The sequence below is a fragment of the Arachis duranensis genome, chromosome 4, assembly GCF_000817695.3.
Source record: "Arachis duranensis cultivar V14167 chromosome 4, aradu.V14167.gnm2.J7QH, whole genome shotgun sequence".
Classification (NCBI taxonomy): domain Eukaryota; kingdom Viridiplantae; phylum Streptophyta; class Magnoliopsida; order Fabales; family Fabaceae; genus Arachis; species Arachis duranensis.
In genome coordinates, this window is record NC_029775.3 from 109,535,468 (window position 1) to 109,562,408 (window position 26,941).

General features: G+C 34.5%; 2 protein-coding genes across 5 annotated transcripts; one reads left to right on the plus strand and one right to left on the minus strand.

The window, feature by feature from the left end:
* The first annotated feature begins 1,268 nt into the window (after positions 1-1,268).
* LOC107485770 (ATP-dependent helicase BRM) lies at positions 1,269-12,292 on the plus strand. 4 transcript variants are annotated; one of them, XM_016106299.3, is made up of 15 exons: positions 1,269-1,688; positions 1,790-1,947; positions 3,347-4,642; positions 5,108-6,415; positions 6,545-6,657; positions 6,908-6,995; positions 7,083-7,169; positions 7,391-7,483; positions 7,576-7,659; positions 7,745-7,948; positions 8,204-8,446; positions 8,520-10,073; positions 10,150-10,689; positions 10,924-11,172; positions 11,271-12,292. In XM_016106299.3, the coding sequence occupies exons 2-15, from the start codon at positions 1,813-1,815 to the stop codon at positions 11,919-11,921; spliced, it is 6,645 nt and encodes a 2,214-aa protein (XP_015961785.1). In that variant the 5' UTR covers positions 1,269-1,688; positions 1,790-1,812; the 3' UTR covers positions 11,922-12,292. The 4 variants fall into 4 exon arrangements, with proteins under 4 accessions (XP_015961785.1, XP_052116041.1, XP_020996597.1 ...); XM_052260081.1 differs by lacking the exon at positions 1,269-1,688 and having other exon boundaries at positions 1,804-2,591; XM_021140938.2 differs by lacking the exon at positions 1,269-1,688 and having other exon boundaries at positions 1,804-2,052.
* Positions 12,293-13,114: 822 nt separating this feature from the next.
* LOC107485768 (ubiquitin-conjugating enzyme E2 5) lies at positions 13,115-16,432 on the minus strand. Its single transcript, XM_016106298.3, has 6 exons — positions 16,205-16,432; positions 16,026-16,105; positions 15,414-15,528; positions 15,240-15,292; positions 14,993-15,121; positions 13,115-13,468 (listed from the first exon to the last, which is right to left on the minus strand). The coding sequence occupies exons 1-6, from the start codon at positions 16,246-16,248 to the stop codon at positions 13,335-13,337; spliced, it is 555 nt and encodes a 184-aa protein (XP_015961784.1). The 5' UTR covers positions 16,249-16,432; the 3' UTR covers positions 13,115-13,334.
* Positions 16,433-26,941: the final 10,509 nt, after the last annotated feature.

Consider the following 26,941-nt stretch of genomic DNA (forward strand, 5'->3'; position numbering starts at 1 on the left):
TAAAATAGTACCCAAAAGTTTATGCTACCAACAAAAATAATTCTTAAAAATATAAACGACAAATAAGTCATTGAATAATTAAAAAATACGATAAAAATAATTAATAAATATTATTTTTTATAAGTGACAAAAAAATTTTGTATTTAAAAAATAATTTATTTATTTGACCTAAATTTTTGTGACATCATTTGAATAACTATTTAAAAAATACTCACAAAAAATAGAATAAAATTTGATCTTTAGATTTTTTTTTTAATTTTTCAAAATCACTTGGTCATTCACAAATTTTTTTTTGAAAAATTTATTTGACATAAAATAAAAAAATTTTAAAGATAAAAACTCTTATACTTTTAATAATATTTACAAAAAGTTCACTTCAAAATTTGATTTCTAATTTTTTTAAAATATATATTTAATATCTAATTATTCTTGTTGGACTTATTTAATTTAATAATGCTTATTTATAGTTCGTATTTTTTAGGATTATTTTCGTAAGCAACATAAATTTTTGAATATTATTTTAATAATTTATTCTTAAATGAAACACAATTTAAATAAAAATTAAAAACCTTTATAAGAGTTTAATATAATTAACTTTTTATATTTAAAAGCTGATTAAAAAGTAAAGAATTATTGGTTAAAAAAATATTATGTGAACATTTAAAATTAATTACTAAATTAATTATTATGTATTTGTATATAAATATTAAATACATATATTTTTTTAGGAATGTTAGTGAATTGAATTAGATTAGATATACATATAACTAAAATTTAGATCCCATTCACACTAAACTCATTCAATCAGATTAGATCTAATATTTATACTTTTAATATTTAGATTGGATCGTATATTTGCGAAATAAAAAATATATTAAAAAATTAACTATAAAAAGCTAATAAAACCTATTTTCTCACTTTAATATCTTTTTAAATTTATTTATTTTAAATATTATTTAATTAATTTTTAAATAACAAAAATAAAATAATACAATATATATAAATAATTATTAATTAAAATAAAACATAAATATAATTTATATATTATTTATTATTTAATGCAGATTAGATTATATTCGCAAATTGTGGATTGAATGCAAATAAATACGGTATATTTGTACTCTTGTAGTATAATTGGGTAAATAATTTTAGGGGCTAGGACAAAGTTGTAATTTTCATGAAAAGTGAAGAGCAATTCAAATTGACCCATTTACCCTGAGTAGTTTTTCATTCTGGGATATAAAAGGCGTTGTGGTGCACATGAGCGCTTCACTCCCCAACCCGTCAGAGAAAAGAAAAATATATATTAAACCCCTTTATTTTTTTGTTTAATTTAAAAAAATAGAGCAAAAATACCAAAAAATATTGAAAAAGAGAAAAAAATTGAGAATTTTCCTTAGGGTTTGACTGTGATTTTTTATTTTTCCGAAATCGCGTGTGACGCAAACAGCGGATTTCACCGATTCCGTCAAAATCGCTTCTCTGCAGGGAAGATCTGTCCTCAATTGGTCCCCGAAAGTCTCGGACTTTAGAGAGAGAAAGAAAAATGCTTGTGACACAACAGTAGCTTCTGCGGCTAGAGAGAGAAAATGCGCATGCAGCTGATTTTTTGAACGTTGGGATCGGAGGGAAAGAATAAAAAACGAGTTAAAAAATGCGGCTTTCCTGAAATTTGGAGGGATACAAAGGTTTTTGCATTTATAATCTCTTCAAAGCTGCAACATTTATTAATTTTTGGATTTCAGTGTAAGTGATCTGAATTTTGGTAATTTTGATGATATTGATGCAGGTGTTGAATTCTGTGGTGATTGAATGCAATCTGCCGGCAGCGGTGGCTCGGGCCGGAACCCCTCGGCTGGCCGGGCGGCTTCGGCATCGCCGTCGTCGTCTTCCCAATTTAGCCTGGACTCATTGCATCAGCAGCAGCAGAAGATAGGTTCTAGGCAGGTGTGGATTTTGATTGGTTGAAGTGAGATTTTGGTGGTTATGCTGAATTTTCTGTCATGGTTTTGGTGGTAGCACACATGTGCTCTGATTACAGGTTCTGACCAAGTATGTTAATTTTTCCTAGGTTGTGTGGTGTTGGGAAAAAAAAAAGAGTTTCTGTTAGAATTTTGCATTTAATACACTTGGTGGTTGGGTTGAGATACCGAAGAATAGTCTTCAGTTAGTTGTGTTGGTTGGTTATTTTTTTAGTGGCATGTTTTTTTTCTTTTTCCTTTTTAAAATTTCCTTTTTTCATGCTAATTGATTTTCAGTTGTTCAGAGCGTTGTTTATGTAATAGAATATGGAAATGGGAGCACTGAACCTAGAAATGATTGGTGCAATTGTGTGCTGCTGTCACTGTCAACTCTAGTCAACCTTCCTTTTTTATTCACAAGTCTACATGAAGTCTTCTGTACACTTCGGATTTTGTACTAAATTGGCCTTGCCTTTTATTTTGGCTTCATGTGTGATGTTTCAATTATAGACATGTGCAGTGTGCTATTTTCTTCACTGCCCTTTCTGGGGATTTTCCTTTTAGAAGCTTTTGGGCTTGTGTTCTGCTTTAGTTAGTTAAGAACTCCCCTCTATGCCGTTTTCCTTTCAGGTGTGACTGTTGAAAATTAATCTGTTTGCTTAACCAAGAATGATAATTTTTCCACCATGCCCTTTGTTTCTCTCTGTTAAGTAAATTGTTTATGTTTGAAAACATTGATTACTTATTGATTCCAACCAGACAAGCCCACCTGCCAACTTCCTAAAAGTACTGTTTCGTCAGCTTCTGGCTTAGTTGTTTTGTTACTGCTGTTTCTTACTTCTGTTATTATTATTAGTGAAAGCATGTGTGATGTTATTAATTGGAATCAGTCTGTTTCTTGTTGACTCATTGCTTTCTATCAAATGCAATCTTAATGGGAAAATCATCGTTGCATCAACTTCTTTCTCTTAATGTTATAATAGTCAATATATGGATGACTTTCTTTATGTTATGTGGTAATGATACTTAAGAATCTGTCATAACTTACACCTATAGTCTCCTTTTGCTTTCATGGTATTTTACTTGGTAAAGGATGCTGCTGGGTTTCAAGATATTTATTTTGATGCAATAGTAGCCTGCATAAGTCTGCATGGAATTTCTATCATTCCATTCCACTTAGTTATTAAGACGTGAAGTCAAAGATTGGGTTGTAGACCAATTCTATACTTTCACAAGTATTTGTTTACTTGTCTGTATCTTTGTATCTTTTAACAAGTATTTCTGTTATTAAGGGCATGTATACATTTTTTCTTTTGATGCATTCTTGAAAGAATCATATTTTTTTTCCTGAACGATGACTTTTACTCAACTATACTCTTATGCAGTCATTTCCACATCAATTGCTAAAAAAACCAGAAGGAAGTGAAGCATTTTTTGCATATCAAACAGGGCTTCAAGGTGGATTTGGGACTAACAATTTCTCACCTTCTAATGCCATGCCTCAGCAGCCTCAAAAATTTGTTGATTTAGGTCAGCAGAGCTCCAGCCAGGGACAAGTTGCTGACCGGCAAATGCTCAATTACCAACAAGCATACCTTCAATATGCTCTGCAGGCTCAACAAAAATCTGCTTTGGCAATGCAGTCACAGAAACAATCTAAAATGGGGATCCCAGGCCCTTCATCTGTGAATGATCGGGACATGCATACTGGAAATCTGAAAATACAGGACCTTATGTCTATGCAAGCTGTTAATCAATCCCAAGCATCATCCTCTAGGAATTCATCTGAACATTTTGCTCATGGGGAAAAGCAGATGGAGCAAGGACAGCAGCTAGCATTTGATCAGAAGAGTGAAGGAAAGCCTTCATCCCAAGGACCAGCCACTGGACACTTAATGCCAGGAAATAGTATGAGGCCACCTGTGCAAGCACCACCAACGCAGCAGAGCATGCTAAATATGTTGAAGGATCCATTACCATTTACTAAGACTGCTCAATATCAGGCTATGCAGGCATGGGCAAGAAATTTATCTGATCCTTCAAGATGTCTTAAGATGGCTCAGCTCATTCCGCAGATGCAATCAAGAACAGTTCCACAACCAAAGGCAAATGATACTAATGTTGGTACTCAGTCATTACCAGTCAGTGTTTCAAACCCACAGGCTAGTTCTCCAACAGTTGCAAGTGAGAACACAACACATACTAATTCATCTAATGATGTTTCTGCACAATCAAGTTCTGCTAAAGCAAAGCAGACAGGTCCATCTAACCATTTTGGCCCACCAATTAATGCCAGTATTGCTGGAAATTCCAGTGAAGTTGCATTGCCACAATTCAATCTTCATGGCAGAGACTCGCAAGGTTCTTTGAGGCAACCAGCAGTAAAAAATGGAATGTCTTCTATGCATCCGCAGCATGCTTGTGCAAGCTTAAACCTAGGTGCAGATCATCCTTTGAATGCAAAAACTTCATCATCTAGTTCAGAACCTGTGCAGATGCAGCACATCAGGCAATCAAATCAATCTGTTGTTCAGGATGGAGGTCTGTCAAACGAAGGGGGTTCTATAAATCATTCAAAATATCAAGGGGCACCATCTCAGATGCCTCAACAAAGAACTGCATTTACGAAACAACAGCTTCATGTTCTTAAAGCTCAGATACTTGCATTTAGACGACTGAAGGTTCAACCTCTGCTTCCCTTTTCATTCTATCTGAGGCTGGTTGCCTTGTTTATACATGCTATTTGTATAGGCCTAGAGAAGATGTATGATACTATGGCTTGGCTTGGTAATGCTTTTTCAGAGTTGCTAAAATTTATCCCATAAGTAGAAGACACTAGTATCATTTGGGATATATATATATATAAAGTTGCTCTTAAAATGTAAAATATCTGTAGTCAACATGAATCAGCTCTGATATTTTACTAGTCTTTCAGGTTTTAGAGAGCATAAGTCAGCTTTGCAAAGCTCCCCATGAGATGCTGTCAAGAGCATCCTTGCATTTAAAATCTAGGAGCAAAAGCACCCAGTCTTTTTGTTTACCAAATTGAGAAAATTGGTGCCTATTTTTCATAAGTAGGAGTATTCCATGTATAATATTTATAGATAGATTGTGCTTACTGGTATTCTGTTGCTGTTGATTGGTAGAAAGGAGAAGGAACTCTTCCCCAAGAACTTCTTCGGGCCATCAGTCCACCACCTCTTGATTCACAAGTGCAGCAACCGGTTACTTCTGCAGGAGGGCAAAATCAAGACCAATCAGAAGTAACTGTGGCAGAACAGCCAAAGCAGATGGAGTCCATTGCCAAGGACTCACAATCTATCTCATCTATTAATGCAAAGGGTTCTTCAAAGCAGGAAGTCTTTGCTAGAGATGAGAAATCCACAACAACAATACATGTGCAAGCTATGCCTTTGGTGATAAAAGAACCTGCTGGAAAGGAAGAGCAACAATCTGTTGGTTGCTCTGCTATGTCGGACCAGGAAGGTGAACATGGAATTAGACAAATACCTGTTAGAAATGAGTCGGTGTTAGATAGGGGAAAGGCTATTGCAGCCCAAGCTTCTGTTTCTGAACAATTGCAAAATAATAAAACTGAACAAGCAAGCATTGTTGCGCAGCCAAAGGATGTGGGCCTCACCAGAAAATATCATGGACCACTATTTGATTTTCCTTTCTTCACCAGGAAACACGATTCCTTTGGTTCATCAATGATGCTAAACCACAATAATTTGTCACTGGCATATGATGTGAAAGAGCTTCTTTATGATGAAGGTGTGCAAGTCCTTAACAAGAAAAGGACAGAAAATTTAAAGAAGATTGAGGGTTTACTGGCAGTTAACTTAGATAGGAAAAGAATTAGGCCAGATCTTGTGTTGAAGTTGCAAATTGAAGAAAAAAAGCTTCGCCTTTTAGATCTACAGGCACGTTTAAGGGATGAGATTGATCAACATCAAAAAGAGATAATGGCAATGCCAGATAGGCCATATAGGAAATTTGTTAAGTTGTGCGAACGTCAGCGTATGGAACTTGCTAGACAAGTGCAGGCATCACAGAAAGCTTTAAGGGAGAAGCAACTGAAATCTATATTCAATTGGCGCAAGAAGCTTCTTGAAGCACACTGGGGCATTCGTGACGCACGGACTGCTCGCAACCGGGGGGTGGCCAAGTATCACGAGAAGATGTTGAGAGAATTCTCGAAACGTAAGGATGATGACAGGAGCAAAAGGATGGAAGCCTTAAAAAACAATGATGTTGATAGGTACAGGGAGATGTTGCTGGAGCAGCAGATTAGTATCCCGGGTGATGCTGCAGAGAGATATGCTGTTCTTTCAACTTTCTTAACCCAGACTGAAGAATATCTACATAAATTAGGAAGTAAGATAACAGCTGCTAAGAGCCAACAGGAAGTGGAGGAGGCAGCAAAAGCTGCTGCAGCTGCTGCACGATTGCAGGCATGCTTCATTACTTTCCTTGTTGATTCAAAACAAAATTTGGAAAAGAAAAATGAAATTTCCTCCGTTGTTATCTAAACACTGTTTTCACGCCTTTATGATTGATCCTTATTTGTTTTCTGACTAAAGGGTCTTTGTGAAGAAGAAGTCAGAGTCGCAGCAACTTGTGCTGGAGAGGAAGTGATGATTAGAAATCAGTTTATAGAGATGAATACTCCTAGAGACAGTTCATCTGTCAACAAGTGAGTTTTGTTTGTATAGTTTTATTTATTTGTTTTTCTGTCTCAAGTTTTGCCAAAACATTATTCTTTCGTCAAATCATTTTTCATTCTTGGTGTTGTCAAACTATGCTATTTTCCCATCTTTTATTTGGTAATTTTCAACACACTGATGTTTATCTAAACTATACTTTTATAACCTTCTGTTATTGTTCATATAATAAAACATCTAATTCTGGTTTGTTACAATTATTGATCGCTACGGCCATACCAGGTATTACAGCCTTGCTCATGCTGTGAGTGAAAGGGTTGTAAGACAACCATCCATGTTACGAGCTGGAACATTGAGAGACTATCAAATGGTAGGTTCTGACATTTGATGAAATTCCTCGTAATTGCTTTGATAGCCTTTATTGTTATTTTTTAAGGATTGACATGTTATTCTGAAGGTTGGTTTGCAATGGATGCTTTCTTTGTATAACAACAAATTAAATGGAATATTGGCAGATGAGATGGGTCTTGGTAAAACCGTTCAGGTTAGTATTATGTTTATTCTTGGTGAAAATAGATTATTCTAGCTGTGTCCTTTAAAATAGGAAGAATGTCTATTGTGTATGACTGTTTTTACGCAGTTTATGTAATACAAGGAAGATGACTTTTGTTTATTGTTTTGTTATTTAAACTGTACTGAACAAATATTTACTGTGATATATTGTTCGTTTTTCTTTGTTCTTTTTGTTATTTCTTGTCTGTCCAGGTCATGGCATTAATTGCGTACTTGATGGAATTTAAAGGGAACTATGGCCCACATCTTATAATAGTGCCAAATGCTGTTTTGGTTAACTGGAAGGTGGGACTTAAAACTCTTCCATTTCCACAATACTCACTTCGTTGTTTGGTTGTGTGTATCTTGCAACCTGAAAACTTGTGTTCATCATGCAGAGTGAGTTGCATACTTGGTTACCATCCGTGTCATGCATTTTTTATGTTGGAACAAAGGATACAAGATCAAAATTATTTTCTCAGGTAAGTGCACCTCAACTTTACTATTTGCTGTTAAAAGATTAGTTAAATGTTTAGTTGAGTTTCCTTTCGTATTACATTTTTGCAGGAGGTTATGGCTATGAAATTTAATGTCCTTGTGACTACTTATGAGTTCATCATGTATGACCGGTCAAAGCTTTCAAAAGTTGATTGGAAGTATATCGTAATTGATGAAGCACAGAGAATGAAGGATAGGGATTCAGTTCTAGCACGCGATCTTGACAGATACCGTTGTCAACGACGCTTGCTTCTGACAGGAACACCTTTGCAGGTCTGTCTTGTTTTCTTTTAATATATGCATTGTTATGGTAGTGTCTAGCTTTCAGTCAGCAGTATCAAACTTGGTGTTCTTCCTCTACACAACCAAGTCATTAAGGATGTTGATCTTTTTGACTTTTTCACTTACACTGTTCAGGCTATGCTATATGTTCATGCAGCTATCAGTTTATATTGATAAATCGCATAGATACATGTTGTGATACAAATCTTGTTTAGAGTATTAATAACGGTATAATTTTCTCCACAGAATGATTTGAAGGAACTCTGGTCACTTTTAAATTTACTTCTTCCAGAGGTTTTTGACAATAAGAAAGCCTTCCATGATTGGTTTTCAAAACCATTTCAAAAGGAAGGTCCAAATCAGAATGCAGAGGATGACTGGCTTGAAACAGAAAAGAAAGTCATCATTATCCATCGACTCCATCAGATTCTTGAGCCTTTCATGCTTAGGCGTCGCGTTGAAGATGTTGAAGGCTCTCTACCACCAAAGGTGTGATTTTGATACTCTTGGTCTCATTTTTTATCTTTTATCTGGTGATTCATCCCTCATTTCTGTATTGCAGGTCTCCATAGTTTTACGATGTAAAATGTCAGCTGTCCAGAGTGCCATTTATGACTGGGTTAAATCCACTGGCACCCTTCGTGTTGATCCTGAGGATGAGAGAAGAAAGGTTTTGAAGAATCCACTCTACCAGGCAAAGCCTTATAAAACTTTAAATAACAGATGCATGGAGCTACGCAAAACCTGCAATCATCCAATGCTTAATTACCCATTTTTTGATGAATTTATGGATAGAGACTTTATTGTACAATCTTGTGGGAAGTTGTGGATTTTGGATAGGATCCTTATCAAACTTCAAAGGACTGGACATCGAGTTCTGCTGTTTAGTACCATGACAAAGCTCCTAGACATCTTGGAAGACTATCTGCAATGGCGGAGACTAGTTTACAGGAGAATTGATGGGACAACAAGTTTGGAAGACCGAGAATCAGCAATAATGGACTTCAATAGGCCTGATTCAGACTGTTTCATCTTCTTGCTTAGCATTAGAGCTGCTGGGAGAGGCCTTAATCTTCAGTCTGCTGACACAGTTGTCATTTACGATCCTGATCCAAATCCTAAAAATGAGGAGCAGGCTGTGGCCAGAGCTCATCGGATTGGACAAAAAAGGGAAGTCAAGGTTATCTACATGGAGGCTGTTGTTGACAAGATCTCTAGCCATCAGAAAGAGAACGAATTGAGAAGTGGAGGCCTTGTTGATATGGAGGATGAACTTGCTGGTAAGGATCGATATATGGGATCTATTGAGAGCCTCATAAGGAACAATATTCAACAATATAAGATAGACATGGCTGACGAGGTCATTAATGCTGGACGTTTTGATCAAAGAACAACACATGAAGAAAGACGTTCAACTTTGGAGACTTTATTACATGACGAGGAAAGATATCAAGAAACTGTTCATAATGTTCCGTCACTACAGGAGGTTAATCGCATGATTGCTAGAAGTGAAGAGGAAGTTGAACTGTTTGATCAAATGGACGAAGAACTGGATTGGAGTGAAGAGATGACACGGCATGATGAGGTGCCTAAATGGCTTCGAACCAGCACAAGAGAAGTGAATGCTGCTATTGCTGCTTTATCTAAAAGACCATCAAAGAACATTTTATTTGGTGGCAGTATGGGCGTGGAATCTAGTGAATTGGGTTCTGAAAAGAGAAGAGGACGACCCAAGGGAAAAAAGCTTCCTAATTATAAAGAGTTGGAGGATGATGATATAATTGAGTGCTCTGAAGAAAGCTCTGAGGAAAGAAATGGATATTCTGCACATGAAGAAGGGGAGATAGGAAAATTTGAAGATGAAGTACATAGTGGGGGTGATGGAGCTAATCTCATGGAAAAAGATCAAGTCGAACATGGTCCACCTTTTAATGCTGGATATGAACTTCCTCGGTCTTTAGAAAATGCTAAAAATCACACAGTTGAAGAAGCTGGTACGAGAGGATCATCATTAGATAGTCAAATATTGACACATACAGTGACACCATCAGTTTACTCACGGAAATTTGGTTCCCTCTCTGCATTAGATGCCAAGCCAAGTTCCATTTCAAAAAGGGTACATGGCTTTTTATTTTCTGGGTTTTGTACTCTCTTATTTTCAAATTAAAATATCTTTTGTTAGCTTTTTCCAGGTAGATGAGTTAGAAGAAGGGGAAATTGCAATATCTGGTGGTTCTCACATGGATCATCAACAATGTAGAAGTTGGATTCATGATCGTGATGAAGGTGAGGATGAACAAGTTCTGCAGCAACCCAAGATCAAACGCAAACGTAGTCTACGTGTTCGACACCGTCCTGTCATCGAAAGGCCTGAGGACAAATCTGGCATTGAGATGGTTCCTCTTCAACGTGGAGAATCATCTCTTATTGCAGACAATAAATATCAAGGTCAAACAAGGACTGACCGAGAATCAAAATCACTTGTTGACAATAATGCCAGCAAGCATGATAAGGATGAATCTTCATTGGAAAATAAGCAAAATTTACCTTCAAGGAAAGCAGCTAATTCATTCAAATTACATGGCTCACCTAAGTCTAATCGTATGATCTGCTTGTCTGCTCCTTCAGAGGATGGTGGTGAACACCCTAAAGAAAGTTGGGAAGGAAAGCCTATCAACTCAGCTGGATCTTCAGCTCATGGCTCTAAGATGACCGAAATTATTCAGAGAAGAGTATGTATCATTTAACTGATCTGTGATTGATTTCATTTCTACCTGTGATGGTTTAGCTTTTACAAAATGGAGTTCTTACAGCTTGCCGTAGGGATTGCAAGTTCGAAACTCTAGTTAACTTTAACTTAGTTTCAATATTCTAATAAAACCTTATGTTTTATGAAGTTAATTATTGCTACTTTACATGTTCATACCTTTGTGAAAATGTTACTCATGTAACTTATGCCTTTGTAGTGCAAAAATGTAATTAGCAAATTCCAAAGGAGAATAGACAAGGAAGGCCAACAAATTGTACCTTTGCTATCAGATTTGTGGAAGATGGAGAATTCTGGGTACACTGGCGGATCAGGGAACAGTTTGTTGGATCTACGAAAGATTGAGCAGCAGATTGATGCATTGGAGTATAATGGAGTAATGGAGCTTGTGTTTGATGTGCAGTTTATGTTGAGGAGTGCGATGCAATTTTATGGATACTCATATGAGGTTAGATTTCTTAACTATCTATATATTCTATAATAATGTACAAAATGATTCACTGTTCTGGCTTTGTTATTAAAATTCCCTGTAATGATTATTTGCAGGTAAGAACTGAAGCAAGGAAGGTTCATGATCTCTTTTTTGATATTTTGAAAATTGCATTTCCCGATACGGACTTTGCAGAAGCAAAAGGTTCCCTTTCTTTCTCCGGCCAAATTGATTCCAATGCCATAACATCCCCTAGGCAAGGAAATGTTTGCCCAAGCAAGAGGCAAAGGACAATAAATGATGTGGAAACCGATCAATGCCCTGAACAAAAGGCTCCGAACCGTGGTTCCGGGTCTAACAGCGAAAAAGCCAGGAACAAAGGCCATCCATTGCAGAAGGAATTGAGACCTGGAAGCGGTAGTGGTAGTGCCCGGGAGCAATATCAGCAGAATAATTCTTCTGCATTAGTTCATCCAGGTGATCTGGTTGTATGCAAGAAGAAAAGAAATGACAGAGAAAAATTATTGGCGAAGCCTAGGACCACATCCGCCGGTCCTGTTTCACCACCCAGTATGGGTAAGAATAGAAGTCCTGGGTCAGGTTCGACTCCCAAGGATGCGAGGGTGTTTCAACATACTTCAAATGTGCAAGGGCGGTTTAGCCAGCCATATCAGCTGTCAAATGGGTCTGGTGGGTTAGTTGGCTGGGCAAACCCGGTAAAGCGACTAAGAACAGATTGTGGGAAGAGGAGACCAAGCCATACATAGATTTTTTTTTTTATTATAATTTTTCAAAGGAGACAAAGATGGTAGATAATGGTAGATAATGAAAATAGTGCTCAACTAGTTTCAGAAGAGTTTCAGTGGCCCTTACCATTGGTAGATTTTAGCTCACATAATAACTGTTAATATAGAGTAAAACCGTCCATTGTATTTTTCTAGCTACCTCAATGAGTTAAATTATTACAATGGTCAGCAAAAGTTCTTTGTATGGATAAATCTGCATCTTGCAGGAATTGTTATTCTTTAAATAGCTGCTACTGAAACTCTTGTATAGTAACATGTTGGTCTATATTAGTCCATTCATGGATTCAACTCTCCAAGCTCATGTTTTCCCCCGCGTTCCAGCTTCCTAATAATCCATCTATTTCAATTAAATGTCTCTTTCACCATTTTTGGTACATTGTAAAATCAATGTATAGGCGTGGTTTATGTCCAAATACAATTGGATAAAAAAAGTGAGACATTTATTTGAAACTAATGGAGTATATAGATTTCAATTATGTTATTTGTGAATAATGCGAAAAAAATTCTCTCTCTCTCTCTCTCTCTCTCTCTCTCTCTCTCTCTCTCTCTACACCACATGCAACAAAAATACAACTGATCTTAGTATTTAGAATGACAACTACTCAAATGAAGATGGCAAAAACATCTTTTTATGAAGATGTTTTGTTTAAAAGTGTGATTTATTTATTTAGCCACACTTTAAACAAAGACAACACTTTTATAAATATCAAAATCTAACCATTCAATCCATCATCCAATGGTGAAAAAAAATATTTTCATATGAAAACAATTATAAAACCTTCATTGTAAAACCTTCATTGTAGTATCCATCATTTAGAATTTATACATTGATCCACAAATGTTCAGTGAAGGTATAAAATCATGATTTCAGAATTTCAGATGTGGTTTCCCTTTAACATTTGTTAAGGACAATGTTGTGGGAGTTGCAACCCTTGGAATTGCAAGAGTTCAATTGACTATTATGAGTAATTTGTTCACTTATATTGACACTAGTCACCAGTCAAGAAACAACAATTGTCAATCAATTTGTTTGAAGACTTTTCTATAAGTTTCAAAGATCAAAAGATGAATAGTTGTGAACATTGCATTAAATGAGTTACAGGAAGAGTATTTGTGCATATTATGGTAGTACCATGAAAAGCACAATGCATCAATTTGAAAGAGCCACAACAAGAAACTAAGATTGCATCAGGAAATCAATGGTACATTATTTACATTGACATGAAACTGAACAACAATAAGGGGGATTTCCCCCTTTGACCACAATTCCAAGTTCATTACATTGCAGTGAGGTTGAATTAACAGGACTAGAACATCATATACAGATAAAATATATAAAGTTAATATCAGGATTCAGGGCATCAGATGAAGCAGCTAAGGATCTGCTTTACCAGCAACCTGTTCATCACTTGAATCATATTCATCTTCACTCATTTCCTCATCATCACTTGATTTCTCTTCTGGTGCAGCTCCTACATCTTCAGCTTTAGCATACTTCTCACAGTACTCTGAACAATTCAAGCACACAGTGTTAAATTAAGAACTTTATTGATTCTAAAGTTAAAGACCATTAAATTATGCATAAATTGGTCCAATGAAGAACTCAAGCCTAGAAAAGGAAATCCAATTGATAGTGGCTTCAAGTAATAGATAAACATAGACAACAGAAGACTGAGGTAATCTCACTTCAAGAGATAATCACTGATTCATTCGCTTTTCAAATTTACAATTTAGTTGAATTCTGGCCACAACTCAACATTACATATACTATGGGGAATACAACAAGTGGCAATGCAAACTCGCAAAGAAGATCGATTCAGAATGCAGAAATACATACATGTTGCTACATTTGGACATGATATTATTATCAACTTATAGACAAATATAAAGAATTAGCTCAATCAATTGAGAAATTTTATAACTACCTTCCAAACATACCATCACCATCCTTTTGATAACTATCTTTTATTAAGGCTTTAAGCATTTTTTGTCCTCTATAATAACAGAATTGTTACAAAATAAGCATATGTCGCCGTTATATATAGGAAGTTCCATTAAAAGGTTAAGTCCTGCTCCATCTATCCAATTTTTGTCTCAAAAGGATACACCAAATGAAGTTTTAGAGGGGAATGGTTTGCACATAAGCCATAATAAGACTGAAAATATGGAAAGTAAGTTCGATATGAAGAAGGAAAACACTAACAAAGAAGCGAAAATCGGAGAAAGCACCCTATCACAAATAAAGAGATTTAAGTATCTTGGGCATATTATATAAAATAATAGAAAAATCGAGGAGGATGTAAACTATAAGATTCAAACGGGTTGGTCAAAATGGCAAAGTACGATTGATTTATATATGACAAAAAGTACCTTTAAAACGTAAAGGTAAATTTTATGCACTGTCATTAGACCAATTATGTTATATAGAACCAACTGTGGGGCGACAAAAGGTGAGAATAGGCATAAACTTAGGGTGGTAGAAATGACGAGATGGATAATCGACCAAACATGTTCAGATAGAATAAGTAACAAGGATATAAGAGAAAAAAAATTAGAATAACACCTATTGTTGAAAATATGGAACAATCTCATCTTAGATTGTTTGGATATGTGTGGAGAAGATTGACAGAGTACCCGGTTAGGAGGGTGGATCAGATAGAAGATAGACAAGTGGCAGAAGGTAGAGAAAGAGCTAAAAAAGCTATACACGAGGTGGTAAAAAGAAAATCTATATGCAAACAACCTCATTGTGAACATGATATATGATATGGCACAATGGCGTCGTTTGATCCATGCAGTCGACTGCACCTAGTGAATAAGGCTTTGTTGTTGCTATTGTTCTAAGATAAGCAAATAAAGCTAAGAGAAAGCCAAAAGGAAGTTCAAATAACTATTTGAGTGCATGCACATGTACTATGCATTCGTCCATTCAGCATTCAAACAGTTGCGCATAAGGCTAAGGGGCAAGTGCAAATAAACTAATCCCAGACATGCATATTTCAAGGAAATAAGAAGTCAAAAAGTATCAATACCCTTAACCCTTTGTTCATAACTAGCTCGATCTCGCATCAGTAAAGCGGCAGCTTCTCCATTTAAAGGGTCTGATGGATTGGGATACAGAAGAAGCTGTGGTAGGAACACTTCAAACACATTGACAAGATCTGGAAAAAAAAGAATGCAAATTGGCATATGCATTATACAAGGAACTAAAATCCTAAAAATATACAATTCTGTACAAAACCACAACATTTTCTCACAAAATTTCAATGAAATCATTACCAAACATGGGGCTCCAGGTTTGGTTGATAACATCCAGACAAACCGACCCTGACCTGAAATTGTCATAATCCGAGCCGACTAAATCAGAAGCAATCTTTCTTGAAAATAATACTCAGGAAAACTACTCAATAGAAAGAGTTTCCATGACATCATTATTCATTACTACATGCTTACATCTCATCAACATTTGGGTGATAGATCTTATTGACAAATCCTATAGAAGGAGATTTATAAGGATAAGCATCAGGTAGCTCAACTCTTACTTTCCATACACCACCATGATAAGGACCTGCTAGAAGCCATCATACATGGATGAAAAAAAAGATTGAAAATGAAACCAAAAAATAAAATAAAATCCTTCCTCAAAAGTTACACATTTAATACCAACCAGGATATAACGATAACCAAAAGGGAAACCAGCAGATATATAGATAAATTCAGTAATCAGTAGCTATGTTTTTATTTTATTTTATTTTTTTCCCCTTCAAAAATACAAACTTGTTGCTTTCCAAAATCTATTTGCGGACTTCACAGATGCACAGAACAATCAATTGAAAGAAAGAAGAAGTATCATCCCTGTTGCTATCATAAATCTAAATTCATAGCCGCCAAGAGCTGTGTTCTATATATGGTCAAATTGCTTTAAGCAGAGAAAAACTCCTAAAAAGAATTTCTTTAAAAAAAAAAAAAAAGCAAAAGCATATATATTTATCAGCTGAATGTTTTATCTGAAACACCAAAACATTAATCAGAAACACAAGAAAGAGAAAAGGAATGGAATTTTACTTTCATTGGGTCCATCGAAATAAACATAAAACTCCTGCATTCCATCATTAATCATCTCCACCTTGTAATCACTCATCATCCTATTAAAAAAAAGGATGAGACTTTGTGAGACCCAATTAGAAAAAGATTGAAACTTCAATGAAATTAAGAAGAAAGAGAGAGAATTATTGAGGATTAACAGTTTCATTAAGTCCATCTCTCGCCGCTTGCTTGGGGAAGACATGTTTCTTCTTCTTCTTCTTCTACTACTTCTTCTTTTTGGGGTTGAGTTGTTGGTTGTTGGTGTCTTGGGTTTTCGTTTTCACCACCTCTTAAGCAAGTGGAGAGAGAGGAATTGAAAAGTGGGGAGTTGAGTTATAGGGAGCAGTAGGAGACACTTGTTGTGCAAGTGAAGGCTCAAAAATACTACTTCTGACATTAGTGAGCACAACTAGGAGATAAATATTGTTAGCGTCGGATATTCACATTTTTAATATTCTCATCTTTTATTTTTTTTTGCAAGATTTTTCTTGTATTATGAAGTATATTTGGATTTTTTATTTTTATAAATTAAATAAATATAATAATTATCAAAATAAATAATTTAAAAAATATTTATCAAAATAAATATTCTTCTCTTATTTCGTTTACAATATAAATGAGATAATTTTGTATTTATGATAAGTAGACGCATATATTTTAATATTAATAATATCAATAATCCAAATTTTTAACATTTAATTAGTACATAAGAATGTTGATAGAAGAGATTAAAATTGATATGTTTGATCAAGAAGGTTGATGAGATAGTGAAAAGAAAATTGAAATGGTTATCGCTTACGTTATCTTTCACTATACATGTAGAATTATTTCAATTCTGTTCTCATTGTTCAATCAATCTTTTCTACCAATTGACAAACAAGTTATTTTTATTTTTCAAATTTAAATCCATCCATTTGGATCATAATTTAATTTAAAAATTTTTAAAATGGATATGTTTGATCAATTAGTACTAAAAAAGAGTATATAAAAAATTTTAGAATAAATTATGATCCAATTGGATTGATTTAAATTTGAAAAATAAAAATAACCGAAAGAGAGATTGATGGGATAGTGGAAAGAGAATTAAAATGATTATCTTTCATGTGGGAGATAACCGTTTCAATTCTCTCTCCACTATTCTCATAATCTTTTTGAGTACTAATTGATTAAACTTATCCATTTTAATCTCTCCTACCAACTTTTTTATGTACTAATTGCCTGCTAAAAATTTAGATTATTTATATTATTAATATTTTTTATTATTTTCGATTTTTTTAAAATACATGTATCTCGTTTACACTATATACGAGATATATATCTCGTTCACACGGTCGCGTCCACCTGTCTTATCTCGTTTATTATACATGTAAAATTATCTCATTTACAGTGTAAATAAGATAAGAGAGGAGTATTTATTTCTGTAAATATTTTTTAAATTATTTATTTCGATAATTATTATAATTAATTAATTTATTAAAATAAAAAACCCAGTATATTTAGTATATCATTTTACTCTTTTGGTGAATTTTTTTGTAGTGTTTTTTTAATAGGTGGTGTAATTACAGTTCAAATTAAAAAAATTAGGATCAAAATCTTTTAAAATAAAAATGTTGATAAAGTAAGACCTGTAAGAGTTAATCACTCCTAAATTAATAGAATTATTTGTCGAAAAAAAATCTCCAAAAAATATGCTAAAATTTTTACTCAAGAGATAAATTTGGTTTAACAAAATAAAAAAAAAAGTCAAAATTTATAAAAATATTGATCTAAATTAACATGGTGAGAATATAAAGATCACAGAGAGAGGTGGTACTACATCTCTACTAGCGTCTAGCGCAAAAAACATCGTACAAGAACTCTTTCTTTGTACACTAGAAACTAACACAAATAGTTTTAATATGGATGGAAAAGATATTGATGAAGAGGCTTCCAATTCCGAAGGTTACTGGTATCAGGAAGATGGAGAAATTGATATCAGAAAGATGGAGGGACTGATAAGGAAGACAAACCATTTGAACCATGCCATGCTATTCCTATATCAAAGGAGGAGTTTGATGAATAGTGCAAGTCATGGAAAGCAGCTCTGATAGTTAAAGTTTTTAGCAAAAGAGTAAGTTTGGGATTCATGGAGCAATGCCTCAACCGAAATTAGGTCAAAAAGATATGATCAATGTTATTGATATAGATTGTGACTATTTTTTTTTGTTCATTTTTCATATGAGGAGGATTACAACCATGCACTACTTAACAGACCATGGATGATAACCGGGCCTCATCTTATAGTGTAGAGATGGAAATCCTTTTTTCTTGAATTTGAGAAGGAAGTCAAGAGAATTGCTGCATGAATTTGTATTCCAAACTTGCCTATAGAATTATCCAACTATCATTTAGTATAGCAGGTGGCATAAGCGATTGGTAGCATATTAAAAATTGATTGTGCCACCTTTATCTACTCAAGAGGCGGATTTACAAGGATATGTGTGGAGATTGACTTATCTAAAAAGTTGATTCCCAAAATTTTAGTATTTGGAAGCACTTTCAATATTGAGTATGAAGACCTTCATCTCATATGTTTTAACTATGGCAAGTATGATCATAGAATAGAACTATGCAACAAAAATCTGGTGGATAATTCAACAATATCGAAAACAGTAGAAGAGCTTGACGGTGACAACCCTAGCCAGAATCCCATTCTCAATGAGAAAAATATTAAAAACACTGATACATACAATTAAAGGATGTATTTCGCTATAACCAAAACCCTTAAAATTTGGGCCTTGAATGATGGTCAAACATTATAATAGGAGGAAGCAGGAAAGATATGTTCCAAATAGAAAGAGTATAGTTATGACAGCTGATTCTCCTAAATTGAGTGAAAAAATAAATGAGCAATCAGACAAGATTTCGCGTAGAGGTTCAAGATTTAATGTGTTATATGAGGAAAGTCCTGATACTACATGCAACAATGACAAACCTAAAGATTCACAAAAGAGAGTAGCCATGTATAATGGGCCTAAAGCTAAGTAAAATAATCCGCATGAAGAAGTGGTCATGCAAATTGGATTGAAGGCAAAGCAAGCTCAAGCAAATATGGGACATGTTTCCATTTAAAAGAGAACAGGAGATGGAAATAACTCCCAAGAAAACAAAAATGTAGCGACGCCTAAAACTGGGCCAATTTTATCTGCCAAAAGTTTCAAGCTCAAACAGAAACAAATAGATAAAATTGTTGAGAAAAACCCAATCTCCTTGAAAGGAACCTCTGCGAATGTTTCTAAGCTGGTATTGCAAACTAAAAACTCTACACTAAGGCCATGGAAGCTGTTATGTTAGAGAGCATGAGAAATTATAACAAGCAACATATGAAAGTGTATGAAGTATTAAATTTAGTAAAGTCTTAAAATTGAAGAACATACAGTGAAAAATACCTTCCTCCTACAAACTCTCGCACCCACAAAGTCGGCGATTGATACAAAACGGAACCCAAGATAAGATGAAAATCAAAGAAAGGGACTCCTCTATCTCAATTTGATTTCCTGATGCAACAGTTAAGGGAACCACTCTACCTCTTCCATCCACACCCAAGTTTCTCAAAGAAACTCAAAACTTTTCATTCGTCAAAATTGAAAAAAAAAAGTGGCTACAAAATTTTGAGATTTTTATACCTCTTAATTTCAAATTCTAACTCTTAAATTCACTAAAATAAAATAGGCCAAATTATAATTAGGCCTAAAATAATAAAAGCAAAATAAACATAAAATAAGTCCTAAAATAAATACTAATAAGGTGGTGCATATTTGATTCAACTTGAATAATTGAGGCCTTCAATGCAACTTGAAAATAGTAAGAAGTTTAGTTTTCAGAATCGTTTGTCTTGGCTAACTCTTAATGCATATCTTGAACAAATGATTTAGCCATATTTGCAAAACCTTCTTTTATTCTCTTAGTTGTTGTTCTTGTAATTGAACCAATTGACATATGACAGTTTTTAATTTGTCCAGCTTGTATCAGCGTGGTGGTGAAAATAGGTAAAAAGCATGAGGTTCTACCAGTGAAGTCCCTGAATATTAATATGAAGGCCTCTGATTCAACTCAAAGTGGTAAATGTTTAATCTCTTTGTTTTAAGGTGGTGGTGCTAATTTGGCTGCTACATAAGTTTGTTTTGCCATGATCTTTTTGATCGATCTTCTGTCTGCTTGGTTATCCATGAATATAGTTGTTTATAATTGCTAGAGGTTAGAGAAAGACTTTTTCTATTCTGACTATAGATATTAAAAGAGAATATGCTGCCAATTTTTTAGTTCTGCTAGAAACTTATGTGAGTGAAAACAAGGATAAAGTAGCTAAGGATAAAATGGGTTTAGATCTGAGTATTTGAAAGGTTTATATCCTTTGTTATAATATGAAATTGGTTCACATGAGAGTCTCTAGTACTAGTTCTGGTTCGTAGTTGCTAATGGCAGTCTATGGTAGTCCGTATTGTTCGCTTCATAGAAGCCTCTAGGATAACTTGTGAGTTTTAGTAGCAGACATTGATTAACCATGGTTCCTTAGTAGGAACTTTAATATGATACTCCATGATCATGAAAAAAAGTGGGTGTACTGAATTTTTGCTAGAAGACATACTCAAATTTTCAGACTTGCATTTTAGACTGTGGGTTGGTGGTCTTGAATTTTGATGGATGGCCTTCCACCTGGAATAGGAACCTTGTGAAAATATTAGTTTGGGAGCTCAGTAATCTCGATTGGAAAATAGTAGCCTTTTCTAAAGCAAGAATTAAGCATCTACCCATGATGAAATCTAATTATTCTCCTCTTTACCTTTCTCCCACTTTTGCCTCTTCTCCAAATAGAGAATAAATGCCTTTTAAGTTTGTTGCTGCTTGGATATCTCATCCATATTTTGAAAATCTTCTTAATAGAAGCTAGAATATGGAGGACTCTTGAGTTAATTTCATTGCAGACTTTTAAAAAGTGTTAAAATAGTAGAATCACAATGTTTTTAGCAATATTTAGCAAATATAAAGCAAAATTCTTAGAAGGTTTCACGAGATAGATGCAAATCTTAATGTAAATAGCAACCGCTTTCTTGAAAAATTACAGGTTAATTTGTGAAAGGAATATGAAAAAATTCTTTCACAGGAAGAAGTGCTCTGGTTCCAAAAGTCTATATGCAAATGGCTTGAATTTGGTAATCGTAATACCAAATACTTCTATGGCACTACCATGACAAGAAGAAGAAGGAATAAGATTGAGGCTCTTTACGACGACAATGATAACTAGATCTCAGATCAACAAAGTCTTGAGATGATAGATACAAATTTTTATTTCAAGCTTTATACATATAATCTTTCGGATACCCCTTATATCTTAATCATGCTTTTCTTATACTTAGTCAATCTGGTATTGATTCTTTAAGTGCTAATGTTTCTCATGCTAAAATCAGGAACTCTATTTTTAGTATGGGAGGCTTCAAGACACCAGGAAGAGATGGCATCCAAACTATTTTTTACCAGATTAATTGAGAAATTGTGGGTCCTGATATGTGAAATTTGGTGACAAATTTGAAGCAAATGAGACCTATTAGTCTTTGTAATGCTTCTTACAAAGTCATTACAAAGAATGCGGGTAAAAGGTTAAATAATTTAATGGAGAGGCATAGCTAAGACAATATCATTATTACTCAATAAGTTATCCACTCTATGAGAGCAAAAAAAGATTAAAAAATGATGGAAGATAAATTTGAAAAAGGCCTATGATAGATTAAAGTAGCGCTTTATTAAGGATACTCTTATGGTTATTCGTTTCCCTTCTCATATGATAGATTTGATCTGTATTTACATTTTAACTGCTTTGATGAGGGACTTGTGGAATGAGAATACCCTAGAAGAATTTATCCCATTTAGAGGAATTCGTCAAAGTGATCATTTATCTCCCTATATTTTTGTCTTACGCATGGAGTGTTTATCTCAACTCATCAGTGCTGCTGTTGATTATGGATAATGGAGGCCTATTCACATTAGTATGGATGGACCGAACCTTTTCCATCTTTGCTTTGCAGATGATTTGATTCTTTTTTGCTGAAGCAATGTTAGAACAAGTTGAGGTTATTAGTAAAATTTTAGAAGTTTTTTGTAATAACTTAGGCCAAAAAATCAATAATGAGAAAATTAGAATCTTTTTCTCAGATAATGTGAAAAATACGGTTAGAAAAGAAATCAACGATGCTCTACAATTCTCAAGGACTAATGATCTCAAAAAAATACCTTGGCGTGCCTCTCTTACACTCTAGAATCACTAAGAATACATACAAAGAGGTTATTGATAAGTTGAATAGAAGACTCAATAATTGGAAAGTTTTGTCTCTATCTTTTGTTGGGAGAACAATTCTAATAAAAATTGTCTTTTCTTCTATCCTACTTATACTATACAAACTGCTATTTTACCTGTTGCTACTTGTGATATGATTAATCGTAAATACAAGAATTTTTTCTAGAAAAAAATAGAACAGACAAAGAAGATTCATTTGCTTAATCAGAACATTGTCTCAAAACTGGAAGCTATATACGAGATCTAAGGATCATATATGAAAATAAACTCAACCATGCTTTCATGATGAAGATAGGATGGGGCTTGATGAAAAAAAAGAATAACATGTGGGTGAAGGTTCTGAGGTCAAAATACAAATATGAGACAAATATTATTCCTAACATTAAAAGAAGAAAGAAGGACTTTAATATTTAGAAGGGAGTCTGCTCGGCTTGAAACGATGTGGAGAAGAGTATGATATGGCATATATGGAATGACAAATAGATTAAGTTTTGGGAGCACTTTAGGTACCAAAATTTTGAAGATTGGAAAATCTTACCTCCCAAACCCTGAGCTCTTATGAATCATCTTTAGTTCTGAATAATTTTCTTTCTATTTCAGGTGACTGGGATGTGAGAAAATTGAAGGAATGGCTACTAGATCAGTTAGTTAACATAGTCATCAGCTTGTCAACCCCGTCTCCTTGGAATAGCCCAGACAACATTGCATGGAGTCTATCCTTGAGTTGGACTTTTAACTTGAAAACTGCCTACCAATCACCCATGGATGTTCGCACGCCTCCAGATCAACTTGTCAAACTTGCTCGGAGCTGGAAAAGTGGTGGACGAAGTTGTGATCATCAACAATGGCTCCAAAGACTTGGTGTTCTCAAACATGAATCACACTTTGTCACAACTCCGCACAACTAACCAGAAAGTGTACTGGGTCGTCCAAGTAATAAACCTTATGTGAGTAAGGGTCGATCCCACAGAGATTATTGGTATGAAGCAAGCTATGGTCATCTTGTAAATCTCAGTCAGGCGGATAATAATTGGTTATGGAGTTTTCGAATATTAATAATAAATAAACAGAAAATAAAGATAGAGTTACTCATATAATTCAATGGTGGGAATTTCAGATAAGTGTATGGAGGTGCTGTGTCCCTTCTGAATCTCTGCTTTCCTATTGCTTTCATCCAATCCTTCTTACTCCTTTCCCTGGCAAGCTGTATGTAGGGCATCACCGTTGTCAATGGCTACATCCCATCCTCTCAGTGAAAAAGGTCCAAATGCTCTATCACGGCACGGCTAATCATCTGTCGGTTCTCAATCAGGTTGGAATAGAATCCCTTGATTCTTTTGCATCTGTCACTAACGCCCAGCCTTCAGGAGTTTGAAGCTCGTCACAGTCATTCAATCCTAGAATCCTACTCGGAATACCACAGACAAGGTTTAGACTTTCCGGATTCTCATGAATGCCGCCATCAATTCTAGCTTATACCACGAAGACTCTGATCTCACGGAATGGAAGGCTCGGTTGTCAGGCGAGGGGCAACCATGCGTCGTGCATCAGGAATCCAAGAGATAAACACTCTAGCTCTCGCTTGTAGAACGGAAGCGGTTGTCAGGCACGCGTTCATAAGGATGGATGATGATGAGTATCACGGATCATCACATCCATCAGGTTGAAGTACGAATGGTATCTTAGAATAGGAATAAATCGAATTGAATAGAAAATAGTAGTAATTGCATTAAAACTTGAGGTACAGCAGAGCTCCACACCCTTAATCTATGGTGTATAGAAACTCCACCGTTGAAAATACATAAGTGATGGTCCAGGCATGGCCGAATGGCCAGCCCCCATAAACGTGATCAATAGTCTCCTAAGATGAACAATTAATTAAACTGAGACCAAAGATGTAACGTGGTCAAAAGACGACTAATACACTAGTAAAAAGTTCTGTTTATACTAAACTAGCTACTAGGGTTTACATAAGTAAGTAATTGATGCAGAAATCCACTTCCGGGGCCCACTTGGTGTGTGCTTGGGCTGAGCTTGAGCTTTACACGTGCAGAGGCTTCTTTTGGAGTTGAACGCCAAGTTGTAATGTGTTTTTGGCGTTCAACTCTGGTTCGTGACGTATTTCTGGCGTTTGACTCCAGAATGCAGCATGGAACTGGCGTTGAGCGCCAGTTTATGTCATCAAATCTCGAATAAAGTATGAACTATTATATATTGCTGGAAATCTCTAGATGTCTACTTTCCAACGCCATTGAGAGCGTGCCATTTGGAGTTTTGTAGCTCCAGAAAATTCATTTCGAGTGCAGGGAGGTCAGAACCAAACAACATCAGCAGTCCTTTGTCAGTCTTCTTATCAGAGTTTTGCTCAGGTCCCTCAATTTCAGCCAGAAAATATCTGAAATCACAGAAAAACACACACTCTCATAGTAACGTCCAGAAATGTGAATTTAGCATAAAAACTAATGAAAACATCCCTAAAAGTAACTAGATCATACTAAAAACTACCTAAAAATAATGCCAAAAAGCGTATAAATTATCCGCTCATCAAAAAGCTCGAAGAGAATCAGATTATTTATTTGCTAACTGCACAAGGAGCCCTTCTTACCTACGCAGAAAGGAAAAGAAGACATTTAGTAGATTCCTCTCAATGGCCAAGATGTAATTTGAGCAACGAAATTTCCTTTCATACACTTCACGACTATCCTTTTGCTAGGATAATCTGGCAAGGTTTGCACAATTAAAACCACATTGGAGATTTCTTCATTTTGAATAATCAAGATTGACTCATTACTAATCTCTCTAGGAGGGATGAATGGTGTGTCTTTTTGGTATCACTATAGCATCTCTCTGACTTTTCTAGAATAAATTTGTTTTTGAAGGAATCATCACCAATCCATCGGCTGTTATCGCATCCATTAAGACTCGATCATATGAAATTCTGCACACCTTTAATGTGAAGACTTGTCTTTGCAGTTGGGGTTTAAGGGGTAATTATCTTGTTAAATGAAACCCTCCACTCAAAAATTTCATAAAGTTGAATGTGGACGGATCCTTCTATTCCAACAATAATAATACAGCATGTGGCAAAATGTTTCATGATCACTATAGTAGGTTCATTCAGGTTTTTTTCTACAATATAAAAAGTTGCTCTTTCCTCCCTGCATAATTGTGAAAAATTATAAGAGGCATTCAAATAACTACTGCAAATAATCTTAGAAATGTCATTGTGAAATCCTATTTACAGGTTTTATCAAGATGGTTAAAGAAAGATGTGTGTCATTCCACTCGTGTCCTCCTCTCTTAGAAGTCATCAGAATTCTAATGGTTCATATTCATAATCTAAGCTGGACGCTTACTCTTAGAGAAGCCAATACAGTTAGGGATCTTCTTGCTAAAAAAAACAGAGATATCTTATGAATTGCATATATTCGATGCTGCAGCTCTTGATATCAAACATACACTGTCTTCTAATTTTACCCTAAGATTGAGGGGGTTACTTAGTTTTTGGTTTATTTATTTGATTTTCTTTCTTTTTTTTTTTTGGTCCTTGACTTTCTCTTACATAAAAAAATCTCTAAATTAAGATAGTGAGGCGCATATTTTATAAAAATTACAAAATTAATGGTGATTAATTATTTATTTTATCATTTTACTTACTTTTTTATTTTAAAAGATCTAAATTCAAAAAAAAAATCTTAAAATATTATAATATTTTCTACGTGGATAAAACAAAAGAGATTAAAAATTATTTCTATATTTATATGTTAAGAACTTAAGATTCTATGTAAATTGATTTTTGGATTTAGTTTTTTATTTTAGTTTCAAGAATATTTGAGTTTTTGAACGATCTATTTTTTTTTCACGTGTGAATGTTATATGACTAATTCATAAATAAAATGTTTTTTAAAAAGTATTTTATCGAATTGAAAGTGATATTATAAGAAATGAAATCACCATATTCGCTTTCATACTATTATTAACAATTTGTCACGGTAAGTTTTTCTCTTTATATATACATATGTTTTTGTAATTTTTAAATTTTGAATCAAGATATTTTATTAAAAAACAAAGTTATTATTATTATTATTATTATTATTATTATTATTATTATTATTAATCTAATAGAGAATCATAGCTGAGCTCATTTTGGACTTGACCATTTGTTTTATTAAATAGACAATGTTTAGAGTTTATGTAAAACCTATTAATTAAATAGAGTAAAGTATCGTTTTTGTTTTTAAGGGTAAGTCTCAAAGTTATTCCTAACATTTTAATCGTCCTATTTAAGTTTCTAATGTTTTAAAATTGGCTCAATGTTGTTTTGCTGATAAGGATCCGTTAACAGAATTGACGGCGGAACAAAATTGAGATGGTTTTAAAACGTTAGATAGCGTTTGTTTTGAGGTACTGAGACAGATATTAGAGACTGAGACTCAGTATCATGTTTGTTGGTTTAGAGACTAGTACTAAAATTTCTGTCTCTATCCCTAAAATTTCAGTATTTTAGTACTTCCAAAAAGTAAGAACATAGAGGACTAAAATTTTTAGAAATGAAGACTGAAAC

What these genes read in the sequence shown, in the direction of transcription:
- LOC107485770 (XM_016106299.3), top strand. Translation starts at nt 1,813, where the DNA reads ATGCAATCTGCCGGCAGCGGTGGCTCGGGCCGGAACCCCTCGGCTGGC. An exon ending in AGAAGATAGGTTCTAGGCAG is followed by an intron (nt 1,948 to 3,346) that starts GTGTGGATTTTG and finishes ACTCTTATGCAG; the next exon opens with TCATTTCCACATCAATTGCT. An exon ending in TTTATGGATACTCATATGAG is followed by an intron (nt 11,173 to 11,270) that starts GTTAGATTTCTT and finishes GATTATTTGCAG; the next exon opens with GTAAGAACTGAAGCAAGGAA.
- LOC107485768 (XM_016106298.3), bottom strand. Translation starts at nt 16,248, where the DNA reads ATGTCTTCCCCAAGCAAGCGGCGAGAGATGGACTTAATGAAACT. An exon ending in CACCCAAATGTTGATGAGAT is followed by an intron (nt 15,293 to 15,413) that starts GTAAGCATGTAG and finishes TGACAATTTCAG; the next exon opens with GTCAGGGTCGGTTTGTCTGG. An exon ending in TTATGAACAAAGGGTTAAGG is followed by an intron (nt 13,469 to 14,992) that starts GTATTGATACTT and finishes TGAATTGTTCAG; the next exon opens with AGTACTGTGAGAAGTATGCT.